Source organism: Bombus vancouverensis, chromosome 12 (assembly GCF_051014615.1).
Source record: "Bombus vancouverensis nearcticus chromosome 12, iyBomVanc1_principal, whole genome shotgun sequence".
Lineage (NCBI taxonomy): Eukaryota > Metazoa > Arthropoda > Insecta > Hymenoptera > Apidae > Bombus > Bombus vancouverensis.
In genome coordinates, this window is record NC_134922.1 from 9,727,750 (window position 1) to 9,740,532 (window position 12,783).

The 12,783-nt window shown below is 29.9% G+C and overlaps 5 protein-coding genes across 8 annotated transcripts; 2 read left to right on the forward strand and 3 right to left on the reverse strand.

The window, feature by feature from the left end:
• Positions 1–325: 325 nt before the first annotated feature.
• Positions 326–5,018, forward strand: LOC117155382 (fanconi-associated nuclease 1). Of its 3 annotated transcripts, none has more exons than XM_076623131.1 (8): positions 326–750; positions 1,265–2,733; positions 2,824–2,955; positions 3,020–3,526; positions 3,594–4,008; positions 4,091–4,213; positions 4,368–4,479; positions 4,608–5,018. In XM_076623131.1, the coding sequence occupies exons 2-8, from the start codon at positions 1,352–1,354 to the stop codon at positions 4,664–4,666; spliced, it is 2,730 nt and encodes a 909-aa protein (XP_076479246.1). In that variant the 5' UTR covers positions 326–750; positions 1,265–1,351; the 3' UTR covers positions 4,667–5,018. The 3 variants fall into 3 exon arrangements, with proteins under 3 accessions (XP_076479246.1, XP_076479247.1, XP_033187181.1); XM_076623132.1 differs by having other exon boundaries at positions 326–669; XM_033331290.2 differs by lacking the exon at positions 326–750 and adding an exon at positions 762–1,172.
• Positions 4,251–5,810, reverse strand: LOC117155386 (NAD-dependent protein deacylase sirtuin-5, mitochondrial). Its single transcript, XM_033331299.2, has 5 exons — positions 5,571–5,810; positions 5,274–5,488; positions 5,078–5,220; positions 4,814–4,964; positions 4,251–4,575 (listed from the first exon to the last, which is right to left on the reverse strand). The coding sequence occupies exons 1-5, from the start codon at positions 5,808–5,810 to the stop codon at positions 4,521–4,523; spliced, it is 804 nt and encodes a 267-aa protein (XP_033187190.1). The 3' UTR covers positions 4,251–4,520.
• Positions 5,811–5,971: 161 nt separating this feature from the next.
• On the forward strand, positions 5,972–7,443 carry LOC117155385 (methionine aminopeptidase 1D, mitochondrial). 2 transcript variants are annotated; one of them, XM_033331297.2, is made up of 6 exons: positions 5,972–6,102; positions 6,174–6,413; positions 6,480–6,671; positions 6,772–6,922; positions 6,985–7,095; positions 7,191–7,443. In XM_033331297.2, the coding sequence occupies exons 1-6, from the start codon at positions 6,067–6,069 to the stop codon at positions 7,379–7,381; spliced, it is 921 nt and encodes a 306-aa protein (XP_033187188.1). In that variant the 5' UTR covers positions 5,972–6,066; the 3' UTR covers positions 7,382–7,443. The 2 variants fall into 2 exon arrangements, with proteins under 2 accessions (XP_033187188.1, XP_076479249.1); XM_076623134.1 differs by having other exon boundaries at positions 6,997–7,095.
• On the reverse strand, positions 7,382–8,790 carry Prosbeta7 (proteasome subunit beta type-4). The gene is made up of 5 exons (XM_033331300.2): positions 8,627–8,790; positions 8,166–8,372; positions 7,950–8,096; positions 7,688–7,886; positions 7,382–7,596 (listed from the first exon to the last, which is right to left on the reverse strand). The coding sequence occupies exons 1-5, from the start codon at positions 8,755–8,757 to the stop codon at positions 7,507–7,509; spliced, it is 774 nt and encodes a 257-aa protein (XP_033187191.1). The 5' UTR covers positions 8,758–8,790; the 3' UTR covers positions 7,382–7,506.
• A 635-nt stretch (positions 8,791–9,425) lies between these two features.
• On the reverse strand, positions 9,426–12,583 carry LOC117155348 (putative chitinase 2). The gene is made up of 8 exons (XM_033331227.2): positions 12,367–12,583; positions 11,255–11,452; positions 11,029–11,188; positions 10,866–10,962; positions 10,573–10,779; positions 10,302–10,499; positions 10,070–10,198; positions 9,426–9,977 (listed from the first exon to the last, which is right to left on the reverse strand). Exons 1-8 carry the CDS (start codon positions 12,428–12,430, stop codon positions 9,693–9,695), a joined length of 1,338 nt encoding a protein of 445 aa, XP_033187118.1. The 5' UTR covers positions 12,431–12,583; the 3' UTR covers positions 9,426–9,692.
• Positions 12,584–12,783: the final 200 nt, after the last annotated feature.

Genomic DNA, 12,783 nt, shown 5'->3' on the forward strand with positions numbered 1-12,783 from the left:
TATCCTTCGCTGCTTAGTATAGTATGAATAGTACTTGATACTAAATTATATAATTGTACTTATTGTAAACATATTAGATTTAAAAAAGCAAAAAGTCAAATAAGAAATTCCTTCCGGTAATAAAGCCATATACGTATGTATGTATAGATACATATGTATATCGTAAATCATATGGATAAATATGGCGGCAAAACATTGGTTTGGTAAACATCTTATTTATTACTTCTGTTAAAATATACTGTAGTAAGTATATACAATGTTTTATGGAAATGAATACGTTTTATATAATTTTTTATGTGTGATACATACAATGTCAGTATAAACCTTATGACAAAGAAGTTCTTTTTATCAAAGTTATTAATAAACAATTATTGCTGGCTACAACAGAACAATTTATTTTGCTAGTGCAATGCTGATCACAAGTGGAATTTTACTTAATTTGAGCATTCTGTGTATCTTTGATATACATGGAAGCAGAATTCAGGAAGAAGTAAACAAATCCGGTGACGTCGTTCCTTTTCTACTTCCGTCTCGAAGGAGGGAACAATTCGCGGGAATAAAAGAAGCCGCATTCTGTCAAAAGTCTGTGTGTTAGTCGGAACTTCTGAACGCGTGTTCACTGTAAACTGAACTATAGCCTTATCTATATTCTACGTATACATACATTATGTACGTATGTGTGTGCGTATGTCACACATAAGTCGGAACCCGCGCTCGCGAGAACATATAAGAATGATAGCAGTGTAGCACGTAGGTTTACTTCTACAATTAAATATCGCTTATCATAATGTATAGTATAAGATTTTCGACATTCTATGAGTCAAGACTAATTAGTCAGAGATGTTTTATGGGTGTGGTTTAGTCTTCCTTTTTATGTTATTGATAAAAATAAAGAAATTGATATACATCTGTGGAAAATAGAAGCATTTATTAAAGTGATAGTTTTTTAATATTATATCACGCTTTACTTATTTATGTAACAAAGAGAGTCAAAGATTGGCATGGACAATAATGATTTAAAAAGTACAATTATTTTATTGTGAGGCAAATATAAAACAATGTCGCAACAAACACGCATTGATGAATTCTACAAATCAATCGGCAAACAAAAATCAACTGTGATAAATGTTAAAAAATGTGCTAGGTCAAAAAGTATACCTTATTCAAAAAGGGTTAGCTGACGTTTATATTCTTTTTAACCCTATTCTTTTTATAAAATAAGATATTGTATGAAATTAAATTATATCTTTTTTTACTTTTATAGAGGAAGGAGGAAAATGAAAAAACAAACGTTTTATTGTCAGCAACTAAACAATCGGATTGTACAGTTCTATATGAGAAGTTGAATAAAATGCATGATGTTAACTTAAATGATGCAAAAATGACTCAAACTAATGTTCAGATAGCAAGCAATAATGTATCATTGTGTGGAAATGATTATTTAGGAGGAATATCACAGCATGAACTTGATAAAGAATATGAACTACCAATGATTGATACAATAAATGAAATACAAAGAGAAACTTTAAATGAAAATGGAAATTGCTTGATAACATCAAATAACAAGTTAGAAAATTCTTCAAATTTTAATAGACAGACACCACCAAATAATATTAGTATGAAATTACAAAAAACACCAGAAAGTAAATCAAGAAACAATAGTTATATGAAAACATCATCACCTATTATTAAAGACAATTGTCATTTAAAAGATACTCCAAATAAGAAACTAAGAACTCCAGATAAAAATATTTTTCTATTTAGAAATTCTAACAGCTCAACACCTTCCTCAACACCTAAAAAATCAAATTATATTTCCGAAGTATCACCTGATAAATCTCCAAGAGTTAATGCAAGGAAAAAACTGTTTGGTGAAAATATAGATACTAACATTTTAATTCGGGCTATTACATATATGAATTTAGCAAAGCAAGATAATATTTCACATGAGTTTGATCTAAAGAGTATATATTTCACAAAAACATTTGATACATATAGTGACATAGATAATAACATAAATAGTGAAGTTGCAACAAAGTATAAATTAAGTGACATAAACTTATGTGATGATTTGAATTCAAAAACTTTATTTACTACTATTTTCCTTGTACTCTCTAATCCTATCAATTGTAATTATTTCAATGAAGATGAACTTGATTTTATATTTTCTATAATCACGCTTCCTAAAGACGCTCAAATGTTATTGGCAAGGATGATAAAAAGAAAGAGGACGTGGTTTAGGAAAAGTAGCATAGTTTACCCAGAAATAGCTACAGAATTAAAGCATATTTTTGAAGTTCTTGCTTCACGATCTATTTGTAGTTTTGATATTAAAAATGAGAAATTAGATACAATACTTGAATTATTGCAAGTAACTGAAATACAGCAACTTTGTAAACAGATGAAAATTAATCCTAAAGGAAACAAAAAAAGTAATATCCAAAAGTTATTACAATTGTCAAATAAAAAATCTTTGTTTCCTGGAATGAAGACTCCAGGTAGTATTTTATATGATTCAATTTTGGACATAATAGATTTTTGTGTATGTATAAATTTCAAAACATGGAATATTATTGATAAGATAATAATACTGTTGATGCCAAATCAAGATCCAGCAAATAGTCTGGCAGATACATTTCATATGTTATGTGATATTTATTTAGGGAAAATAATATTCCCAACAAATTCTGGGCATTATTTTCCAATATTTTCTTCTAGATTACATCTAACGAGGTAAACTTACTTTTACAAATTAGCAATAGATTTAAAAATAGAGATAAGTTTTTATAATTTTCATTGACCTAAATTTATTTGCATTTGTAGTTATGTAGCAGTCAGATCTGTATTATCTACAACATTACAATATATAGAGAAAAAAAATTGGAAAGAAGTAAAAAATAATGGCAACTATGCTATGGATGTATTAAAAAATTTATTGAAGGATGAGTCATTAAGGTAATTTAAATTCTACTATTGTAATGGAAAAGGTGTTCAATAATCTCTACTTTAATTTTTGTAGATTAGAAAATTCTATGCTTCCTAAACATGTTACTCGTTATATGCCAGCATTTGTCTGGATGAAAATTATTTCCATATCTATAGAGGCATTTAAAAAGGATGATGATAAAAAGGCCAAAGATGGAAAAAATGGAGATGAAACAAACAAAAATAAAAAGCGAGTGGTAGAGATCTTATTGTTCTTATTGGAGCAAAATTGTTATATGCATACATGTAAAGGGAAATGGTATGATGAATTAGCTCTCATTGAAATGCATCACCACAAAGACATAGAAACATGTGCATCCATTATAATAAAAGCCTTAAATACAGAAAACATAACACAAATAGATAAAATAAATCTTATGAAAAGAGCAAGAAAAATTGTGAAGAAGAAAAATGGAATTAAACCAAGCACGAGAGATACTCTTAATAAAATATTAGGTAATCATTGTATATCGGAGGATGTTATATCACCCATGTTCTATCAGAGCAGGTCCGTCACTATATACGCCACAGAAATGCCAAGGTAAATTTAATTACATACGCGTTGTCTTTTTTATTTTGAGATATAACGTGAAATTAAATTGTTCTAGAAATACTGCAGGCAGTAAAAGTACTTGGTGTATAAAAAGTAATACTGATGGTCAAAGTTATGGATCGGTAGAAACTGTTGCATTCCACTATTATCAGAAACAAGGATTCCCTGATGGATTGCATTTGGAAGGTGCATTACCGATTACTCTATTTTGTACTTTGTTTTGGGAAGAATTGTATGATGTGCATGTTCCTGGAGCATTTTCATCACCATATCAAGAAGCTCCGAGTGATTTATTTACAGGCGAATTCTATGAAAATAGGAAAGAAAAAATAGATACGAAACTTAAAATTATTGGTAACTTCAATTCTGAGTTTTTAAGCTCTTTCATGCAAGAAAAGTTCGCGAAATTTGGACGATATCAATCGATAATGTCATCAAGTCCAATTAAGTCAGATAGTTTACAACTGAAGGTGCATATTTTACTGATTCTATTGTTTTATCACCCAACATATCATAAAACTTAATAATGCACAATGAAAAACTATTTTATAGCAAATAGTACATTGTTTGGGAACTCAGGGAGTAATAGGGATTTGTAAACGACTGATTGACAATTTCAAACTCTGGAAAGCTGGATTTCCAGATTTAATTGTATGGAATTATGATACCAAAAGGGTGAGTATTTATTTAATAAATAACATTGAGAAAAAAGTATTAAGAAATATATTTTTATTCATACTTTTATTCATACATTTTACAAAAAATGAAATTTGTTATAAATTAATATTTTATTCTCTTTTAATTTCAAAATACATATTTTTTCCTAAAGCATAAAATTATAGAAGTGAAAGGCCCACGAGATGTCCTTTCAACCAAACAACAATCATGGTTGGAGTATTTACACCATCTTGAACTAAATACCGAAGTATGCCTAGTACAAGGTAAACTATTATAACTTCTATGTTCGTTTAACTTTTGGGAATCAAGGTTCTAAAGCTTCTGCCACAGTAATGGTGCAGGGACCTTGGAAATGGTACCTTTAAATAATGCGTATATTATTTTGTTGCAGATATACGTCATATAAATAGTTCAAGTAAAAAAGTACAGGACTTCGAAAATTATTTATGAATGTTTTACATGCATTTCAATATTTCAGGATTGTCACAAGATATCATAAGATTTTGAATATATTACTACATTTTATATTTTCTTACATTACATGTATATATCTATTTTATCTACAGAATGTTTGCGATAATTATAATTTTAACTTACTCGAAATAGTTTGTAGCGGGAGTTGTTTCTAAGTTAAATTCAGCAACAGGAATTCCGCGTTGTGCTACTTGCGGTGCGAACATTGCCGCAGGATATACTATAGATGAAGTACCGATAATCAAGCAGACGTCACAGTTTTCAACGGCGGTATCTAATATTTAAATAGAAGACATTGTTATGTTAATAAAAAGTTATTTTATCTAAATGTTATAATTTATTGTTAAAATTTCTAATGCACATTTATATAGGTAGAAAAATACTCACAAGCTTGTTCCAGTATATAGTCATCCAAATTTTCACCAAACCATACAATGTAAGGTCTTAGTAAACCTTTACAATCTTCTTTTGCACATTTAGGTAGATCTTCTTTTGGAATATCAGAAATCATAATATTTGGATCTGGCGACCTATTCATATTTATATTAATAATATCTATAATGAAATATTAAAGATATCTTACCCTTTTCCCTCTAATGCAGGACATATTGGAATATTCTTATTTACAACAATTTCATGACAAATTGTACATCTAGTTTTATACAGCGAACCATGAAGCTCCACTACATCCTTGGCTCCTGCCCTTTGATGAAGTTCATCGATATTTTGTGTTACAATTGTAACATTTTTACCTTCTTTTAAATAACGATTTTGAAAAACTGCAATTGCTTCATGAGCCTAAAAACTTAATTTAATGTACAAATAATTTTTTAAGAAATGTGTACTAATTAGAAATAAAAAAATGTACTTCTTAAAATACCCTATTAGGCTTAGCTTCACTCGCCACTCTTCTACGATATTCGTAAAATTCCCAAACTAAAGAAGGATTTGCTGCAAATGCTTCTGGAGTTGCAAGATTTTCAGCTTGATATTTTCTCCAGAAACCACCAGCACCTCTAAATGTAGGGATACCAGATTCTGCAGAAATTCCACTACCAGTTAATATTAACACGTTCTTTGCGTGCGCTAGTATTTCACGAAACGATTTCATAGCATTCATGGTTTGTGAATGTAGATTTTTCAAGGTTATTTTATCGAACAATTCTTGTATCAGCTGATTTGTACGTAGTCAATGAAGTGACGTCAAATTTCAGGTTTCTTTCAGTTCATTAATTTAAACAAACTCCATATACATATCTTTCTAATAGATCTTTTTTAGGAACAAGAATGAAAATTATAAATATAATAAAATCATAAATACGGAACTTTTTAATTGATCTTTTGTTTCAAATTATAATTATGTAAATACCCCAAAAATGTTTCTCAGAAGCTTTTTTAAAAGAAAACCCAAAGTACGTTTATTTCAAGAAAACAGTGTTATTTTATATTGTCATACAACTATTCAGTGTAATAATTTTTTTAGACAATACCACGTAAATTTATAAATAATTCTTTTGGAAGTTACGAGGTTATTGTACCATGGCAAGTTTCTGAAATTAGAGAAGTACCACCATATATCCCAAAACCTTCTTACAGTCAATCTTCAATACCTCGTGATGGTCCAAAAAAACCCGAAATTAAAGATAAAAATCAAATACAAAGTATGAGAGACAGTTGTAGATTTGCTAAAAAAGTATTAACTCATATTAAACAATACATAAAGGTATACAATAACTGCAAACATGAAATTTAACTAAGAGCGTAGTTTAAATAACAATCGTTATTTCAGCCTGGTATAACTACAGATGAATTAGATGCAGTAGTCCATGAAATGATTATAAGCAATGGAGCTTATCCTAGTCCGCTTAATTATAAAGGATTTCCAAAGTCAATATGCACTAGTATTAATAATGTTGCTTGCCATGGAATTCCAGATAAAAGGCCATTAGCAAAAGGAGATATGTTAAATGTTGATGTAACAGTTAGTAGAAATAATATATTATATTATAATATATATTTTATGTACATATTTTTGCAGTTATAAATATAAAAATCCAAAGTAATGTTTTATTTCTTTTTAGGTATATTTACATGGTTATCATGGAGATTGTTCAAAAATGTTTGAAGTGGAAGAATGTGATGATGAAGCTAAACGTTTAATAAGTGTAACAGAATTGTGCTTAAAAAATGCTATTGATATTTGTAAACCTAATGAAAATTTCAGTAGTATAGGTAATGATTGTAATAATTTGAATATGCTGTAGGACTTTTATATGCTCTCCCTTAATTTTTAGGGAATGTTATAGAAGAAACAGCAGCTAAACAAGGATATTCTATAGTGCCAGTATTCGCAGGACATGGCATAGGTACTTATTTTCATGGACCACCAGATATTTTTCATTTTGGTATGTTGCTATTTTGGTATAATGTATAAACATACTAAGGATTTAAATATTTATTATATTATATTTAATTTATAAATGTTTTATGTTATTATTAGCAAATAATTTTGAAGGAAAAATGTTGCCTGGGATGACATTTACTATTGAACCAGTTGTAAGTCAAGGTAGTAACGAAGTTAAAATTCTAGAAGATGGATGGACAGCTGTTACAATAGATAATGCACGAACTGCACAATGTGAACATACCATTTTGATTACTGATATTGGCTGTGATGTATTGACTCATTAATCTTGGAAATTTACTTTTTATTGCCTTAAATACATCTTGTAATAAAAGGTGATACAATGAAAGTTTGTTTAGTAGAATCATATTGTAAATACATTTTATTAAGAAAAATTTATTTATATTTATCTTTACATAATAGCAGGCCCCCAGTAGCTATCTAAAGTTAATGGTCCTTGTATTTCAACACCTCCCTCTCTCGTGATTATTCCAAGTTGATACTAAAAATTGAAAAATATAAATATTTCCTATAGTGTAACATAAGTATAAAATAGTATAAACATAAGGTTCTGATGTAATTATATAACTTACTTTCGGGAAAGATCGTGCATCTCTATAAAAAAGAACTTGCATTACTTTGTATAGAAGCTCAACTGCTTGTTCTTTAGTCATTTCTTTATTTTCTTCATAAGCTTTTCTTAAGATAGGTGTTGCCATATATGCACCATATCCAGTTGCTATTACTGGGTCACTATAACCTGTGCCAAGTTTATCCACAGTACCCAAAAACCTAAATGGAGAATGAAAAATACTATGCATGTATATAAAAGTAAAAGAAGAATAAAATACTTACAGTTTATCACCCTCCAAACCACCAATAATGAAATTATTCCAAAACGGATCAAAACGTGATCTTCTATTGTACATTACTTGAGTTAACCAACAGTGAAGAGCTTTTGGTTTTAAAGATAAACCATCATCCAAACATTCTTCTTCAAGACTATAAGAAGTAAAAAATTATAAAATTATTATAAAATACTAATTACATATATGTATATATAAAATATACATTTTTCTTTCAATGTTGCTCTTCAAGCACTGATAATCAGCATAATCTCCTCCTGCACCAAGGATAATATTGTCATTGACTTTCATCACACGTTCAAGATTCCTAAATCTTGCCAATGATCCATAGGAGCCAAGAATATCTGCTGCTATAAGAACACCATCTTTAAATTGGATTCCAACTACAGATGTACCAGTTGTCATAGGGGCCCTATAAAGTAATAAAACACAATTCAATTTACAAAAAGATGAAGTCATAGAGGTTGGAAAGGTTAGAAGAATTAAATTAAACGATATAATCTAAATTTCATGTTTTCTATCGAATCTTTATTTTGTTAGAATATCGAAAACTTAAATACTTCAATTATTTGTATATGCTTATTAATTTTTATGAAATTGGAGATGACATGCAATATTTGAAAGAAACTTTCTAAAGCAAGTTGAATAGACGATAAAGTATTTTACTGTGATCTTTGCAATCCTCCGACACCGGAATGTGTAGAACCTCCTGGGAAATGATAAAATGCACCAGGTGCAGGACCATTTTGCCACAAAGGAGCTGGAGTATACCAATCTGCTTTATTCAGAAGCGCCATGTTTCTTAGTAGTTTAAGACACTTTGAAATGTCATTTGGCTGAAGTATGATCCGAAGCCTGAACGACAAGCCTGCCTTTCAAAAAATAGTTCCTAAAGTCTTCATCTAGATATATTTCATTTTTCCTGAAAGTTGTTCTTTCGATTAATCTCGATAGTGGAATCGAATATCTCGATATTTCGATTCTCGAAGTTCAAAGATCTTGCTGAAACTCTAGAACTCTTGTGAGTGCATTAAATTACGATATTATAGGTAATTATTGCAGTATTATTATATGTATATTATTATAATACGCAATAGTTATAATATTGTTAATATACTACAGCATTTTATAGATATTTTATTTTATGTTTATGATACAATTGCAGAAAATATTTTGCTTTCAAAGAACTCATATATTCGTTGCAAACCTGGAATTATTACTTGATCATCATTTTACTTACGGAAAGCTGGGTGAAAATAAATTTTCCTATAACTAGTGCAAGGAAAATCAATACAAGACATGTTGTGATACATTAAAGGAAATGATAAAATATGCAGTAAGTGTAAATTATGTTAAGAAACTTATTTTACAATAATATATATGTATATTAAGATATTTTTTTAAGTTATCTTTAGCAGAAACAATATTTTAAATTTAAGGAAATTAAGAAGGAAGTTTAAATTCATTTCATATATTTTTAATTCAAATAGAAAATTTCTTTATTACTATATATACACGAATAATTATAATAATATGCCATTAGCATAAACAGTATGACATTCGGTAGGTTACATTTATTATTACAATAGATTAGCATAAACATAAAAATGGAAAAACAGCTTTAGAGGAACATTTTCGAAACAATAAAGAGAAGCAAATCAGTCCTTAGGATAAATGTATCCAAGTTTCATAAACTTTTTGGTACTATTTTTTCAGCCATTACCAGCTCGCTTCAGATATAGTATGCAAGAGATATTAATATTATTAAAATAGAATTATGAGAAAATTTTGTGATGGAAGATGAATTATCGTCTTTACCCATGTTTACACTATCTTTATCACTGATTACCTGACTATTTTCAGATACAACTATGTTAATCCATCTTAGTAAAGGATATGTCATATCTGTTAAATTTAAAGAGTCTTTAAAGAGATTTGCGCACTTTCCATGGAAATCGTCAGTATCGATGCTCCAAATCATTACACCGGCTAATTCTAAGCTCATCGCGTATTCGATCTGAAAGTTTTAGGAAAATATTATATTGTTGAAGTAACACGTGTAGTACTATCATTTGTTATCGTCGCTTGTAGTAGATCAAACTAATCAACCTTTGCTTTTAAACTCCTCAGATTATCATATACTATAACATGATCATCGTTAATGACATAAGGTGTATCGCTAGTGTCATCCCAGCCAGAAGTCCAGTTACCTTTATGACTCACTAATTCTTCACAAATCTAAAAAATCGTACATGTTATCATTTTATTAGAACGAACAAATAGATAGATTATTATTAATAGAATTAACGTATCTAATCAATATAACAAAAGTAAAATGTACTTCATTATATCCCATAAAACCTTCTTGGTCAGTGTAAGGCCCCTTAAATCCATTTGTTATGGTTGTTCGATTAATTGGACTTTCTTGGGAAGAATTTAATTTGCTTGCCAATATATAAGTTCTACCATACATAGGCAGACCTAAGATTGTTTTATTTGCTGGTGCACCTTTACTTAACAAATAATTAAGTGTCTCCATCTGAAAATTTTATTGCATTATGTGTTCCATCTACGATACTTGTTACTCGTTGTAATTTTTCTATATGTTTTACCACGCTTAGACCGTCTCCACTTCTTAATGGTGCATTCGGAAGCACTTTCTTATCCCATGATCCATGATAATCGTACGCCATTACATGGATATAGTCGAGATATTTGGAAATTTCGGGAATATCGTATGCCGTATCGATAATTGCTTTATTAGAACCTAAAGCTGCTGTTAGTAGATAGTTCGACTCATTGAATGCTTCTTTTAATTGCTATTAGAATAGAGAATACGATTAATTTCTGGCTAAGATAAAAAAACTGTAATTTCGATAAAATTACATTACGTTACGTCGTTTACCTTCACAAGAAGGGCAAAATATAATTTGTCTTCTGGACTACCACCCCGTGATCCTGGATATTCCCAATCCAGATCGAATCCATCGAACTTGTATTCCCTGCAAGATAGAAGCTATCATATAAATCAGCAAAGTATAAAACTATCTTAATATTCGATTCCATACTCAAGGAAGTCCACTACGCTCTTAACGAATATAGATCTTCGTGTAGGGGATGAAGCGAGTATAGAGTAATTTTTACTACCCTCGTTCCATCCTCCGATTGCGAGTAGGATGTTTAGACCTGGATACTGTTCACGAAGTTCGGTCATTCTTTTGTAATTATCTGGAATATTATGACGGCTATAGAACGAAAATGCCATGTATCGAGTAATTTACAATATGTATCTACCCTTGTCAATATCTATGTTGGGATCGAGGCTCGTAATGGTCCATGTTTTGCTGTCTAATCCGGCGAACGCGTATATGATGTGCGTGCAAAGTTCCGGACGGATATAAGGGATTCCAAATTTTCCATCATTATTTCTATAAACGGCCCAGGAGGCGACATAACAAGTTACTACCTTGTTATGCTTAATCCCTAATCGAGCTTAGTGGAGAAAGAAATGTAGTTTTAATGTACAATTATTACAACTTCTTTTCTCTTTTCGCAAAAAGTTCATTTCCATGTATATACATATGATAGATTATTTTTTTAACCATGTCCCAGGCTCGTTATTTTTTATCGGTAAAATATGCGAACATAAATCATTCATAAAATATGCCCGCGCGCGCTTTTGTTATTTATTTGATGTAAATATGAAGAACATTAAGTCCTTGAGATAACTTTCTATTAAGTTATGAATTATAGAAAAGTATTTTCAATGATTTACATATCTTCGAGGAATGAAGTTAAACAAAGGTTCCATCGAAATGTCAGATTTCCATTGCATAAGCTACCGAACAAAATGTCAAACGTATTCTAGACTTTCCTCCTCGTTGCATAGTGTGTCACCAAATAATAGCAATGTAATTTACAGCCGGATCACATACAAACTTTTGTATTTTTTATATATATATACATAGAATATATATATACATATATACATAGAATTTGGTAAAAAGATTGGCTTATCTTATGCCTAACTGCTTTAATACATCATTTATTGAAAAATTTCATCACGTATTATGATGGCTGAATATTGTACTTATAACGAATGGTAAAAGTTGATATTTGAATACTCGTTTCGATCTTCTATTTTTAATTTTAATTTAAATTTTAAATGTCGTATTTTATGCCTCGTTCACTTTATCTACATTTTTAGCATCACGTTTACCATAAATAATTGTAGTTTTATGAATTTTATTTAGTAGAATTATTCCTTATTAGAATTTTATTCGTTATTAGAAACAAATTTGGTCCTCTTTCACCATCGTTCTTTGGATGTAAATACCGTTTGAAATTTAAGTTACGCGCTATCGTGTTAATGTTAAGGGCATGATTTCAATTTAATACGTACTCACCTAGAATACCATTGCTACAGAAGAATAATATTGTAAGCAGAGATAGGAAGATACAGGCCTTCATTATCGAGAACCGCTACACGAATGCCGAGTTATTGTCCTGGTAGATAGCTTTCACTTGACCACAATACGGTACTTCAATCCTCGGAGAAAAAGAAAAGCATTCGCGCGTGTAGCTGGAAAAAGGACGGAGCTAAAACCTGTTGTTGAAAACTCTTGTACAATAAAAGTGTAGAGCAAACAGTAAAGCTTTAAATATATACTATGTGACGAATTTTTAGATAGATATCAGCAGATAACCGAATGGAATGATTCTATCGACTTCCGCTATAGATAGTGGTTATTGATAATCAAAAAAATACATATAAGAGTTATTCATAACCGCTGATATGGACCCAACACTAATTATTATTTCTT

Excerpts from the sequence above, each read along its gene's own strand:
- LOC117155348 (XM_033331227.2), bottom strand. The coding sequence starts at position 12,430 with ATGAAGGCCTGTATCTTCCTATCTCTGCTTACAATATTATTCTTCTGT. Across the intron at positions 11,453-12,366 it reads CTGTAGCAATGGTATTCTAG|CTCGATTAGGGATTAAGCAT; the intron begins GTGAGTACGTAT and ends TTCTCCACTAAG. Across the intron at positions 11,189-11,254 it reads CAACATAGATATTGACAAGG|ATAATTACAAAAGAATGACC; the intron begins GTAGATACATAT and ends ATAATATTCCAG.
- Prosbeta7 (XM_033331300.2), bottom strand. The coding sequence starts at position 8,757 with ATGGCGCTTCTGAATAAAGCAGATTGGTATACTCCAGCTCCTTTGTGG. Across the intron at positions 7,887-7,949 it reads GGTTTGGAGGGTGATAAACT|GTTTTTGGGTACTGTGGATA; the intron begins GTAAGTATTTTA and ends TTCTCCATTTAG. Across the intron at positions 7,597-7,687 it reads ATGCACGATCTTTCCCGAAA|TATCAACTTGGAATAATCAC; the intron begins GTAAGTTATATA and ends TTCAATTTTTAG.
- LOC117155382 (XM_033331290.2), top strand. The coding sequence starts at position 1,059 with ATGTCGCAACAAACACGCATTGATGAATTCTACAAATCAATCGGCAAA. Across the intron at positions 4,009-4,090 it reads CAGATAGTTTACAACTGAAG|CAAATAGTACATTGTTTGGG; the intron begins GTGCATATTTTA and ends ACTATTTTATAG. Across the intron at positions 4,480-4,607 it reads CGAAGTATGCCTAGTACAAG|ATATACGTCATATAAATAGT; the intron begins GTAAACTATTAT and ends ATTTTGTTGCAG.
- LOC117155386 (XM_033331299.2), bottom strand. The coding sequence starts at position 5,810 with ATGAATGCTATGAAATCGTTTCGTGAAATACTAGCGCACGCAAAGAAC. Across the intron at positions 5,221-5,273 it reads CCTGCATTAGAGGGAAAAGG|GTCGCCAGATCCAAATATTA; the intron begins GTAAGATATCTT and ends AAATATGAATAG. Across the intron at positions 4,965-5,077 it reads CTATATACTGGAACAAGCTT|ATACCGCCGTTGAAAACTGT; the intron begins GTGAGTATTTTT and ends TTTAAATATTAG.
- LOC117155385 (XM_033331297.2), top strand. The coding sequence starts at position 6,067 with ATGTTTCTCAGAAGCTTTTTTAAAAGAAAACCCAAA. Across the intron at positions 6,414-6,479 it reads ATATTAAACAATACATAAAG|CCTGGTATAACTACAGATGA; the intron begins GTATACAATAAC and ends TCGTTATTTCAG. Across the intron at positions 6,923-6,984 it reads TGAAAATTTCAGTAGTATAG|GGAATGTTATAGAAGAAACA; the intron begins GTAATGATTGTA and ends CTTAATTTTTAG.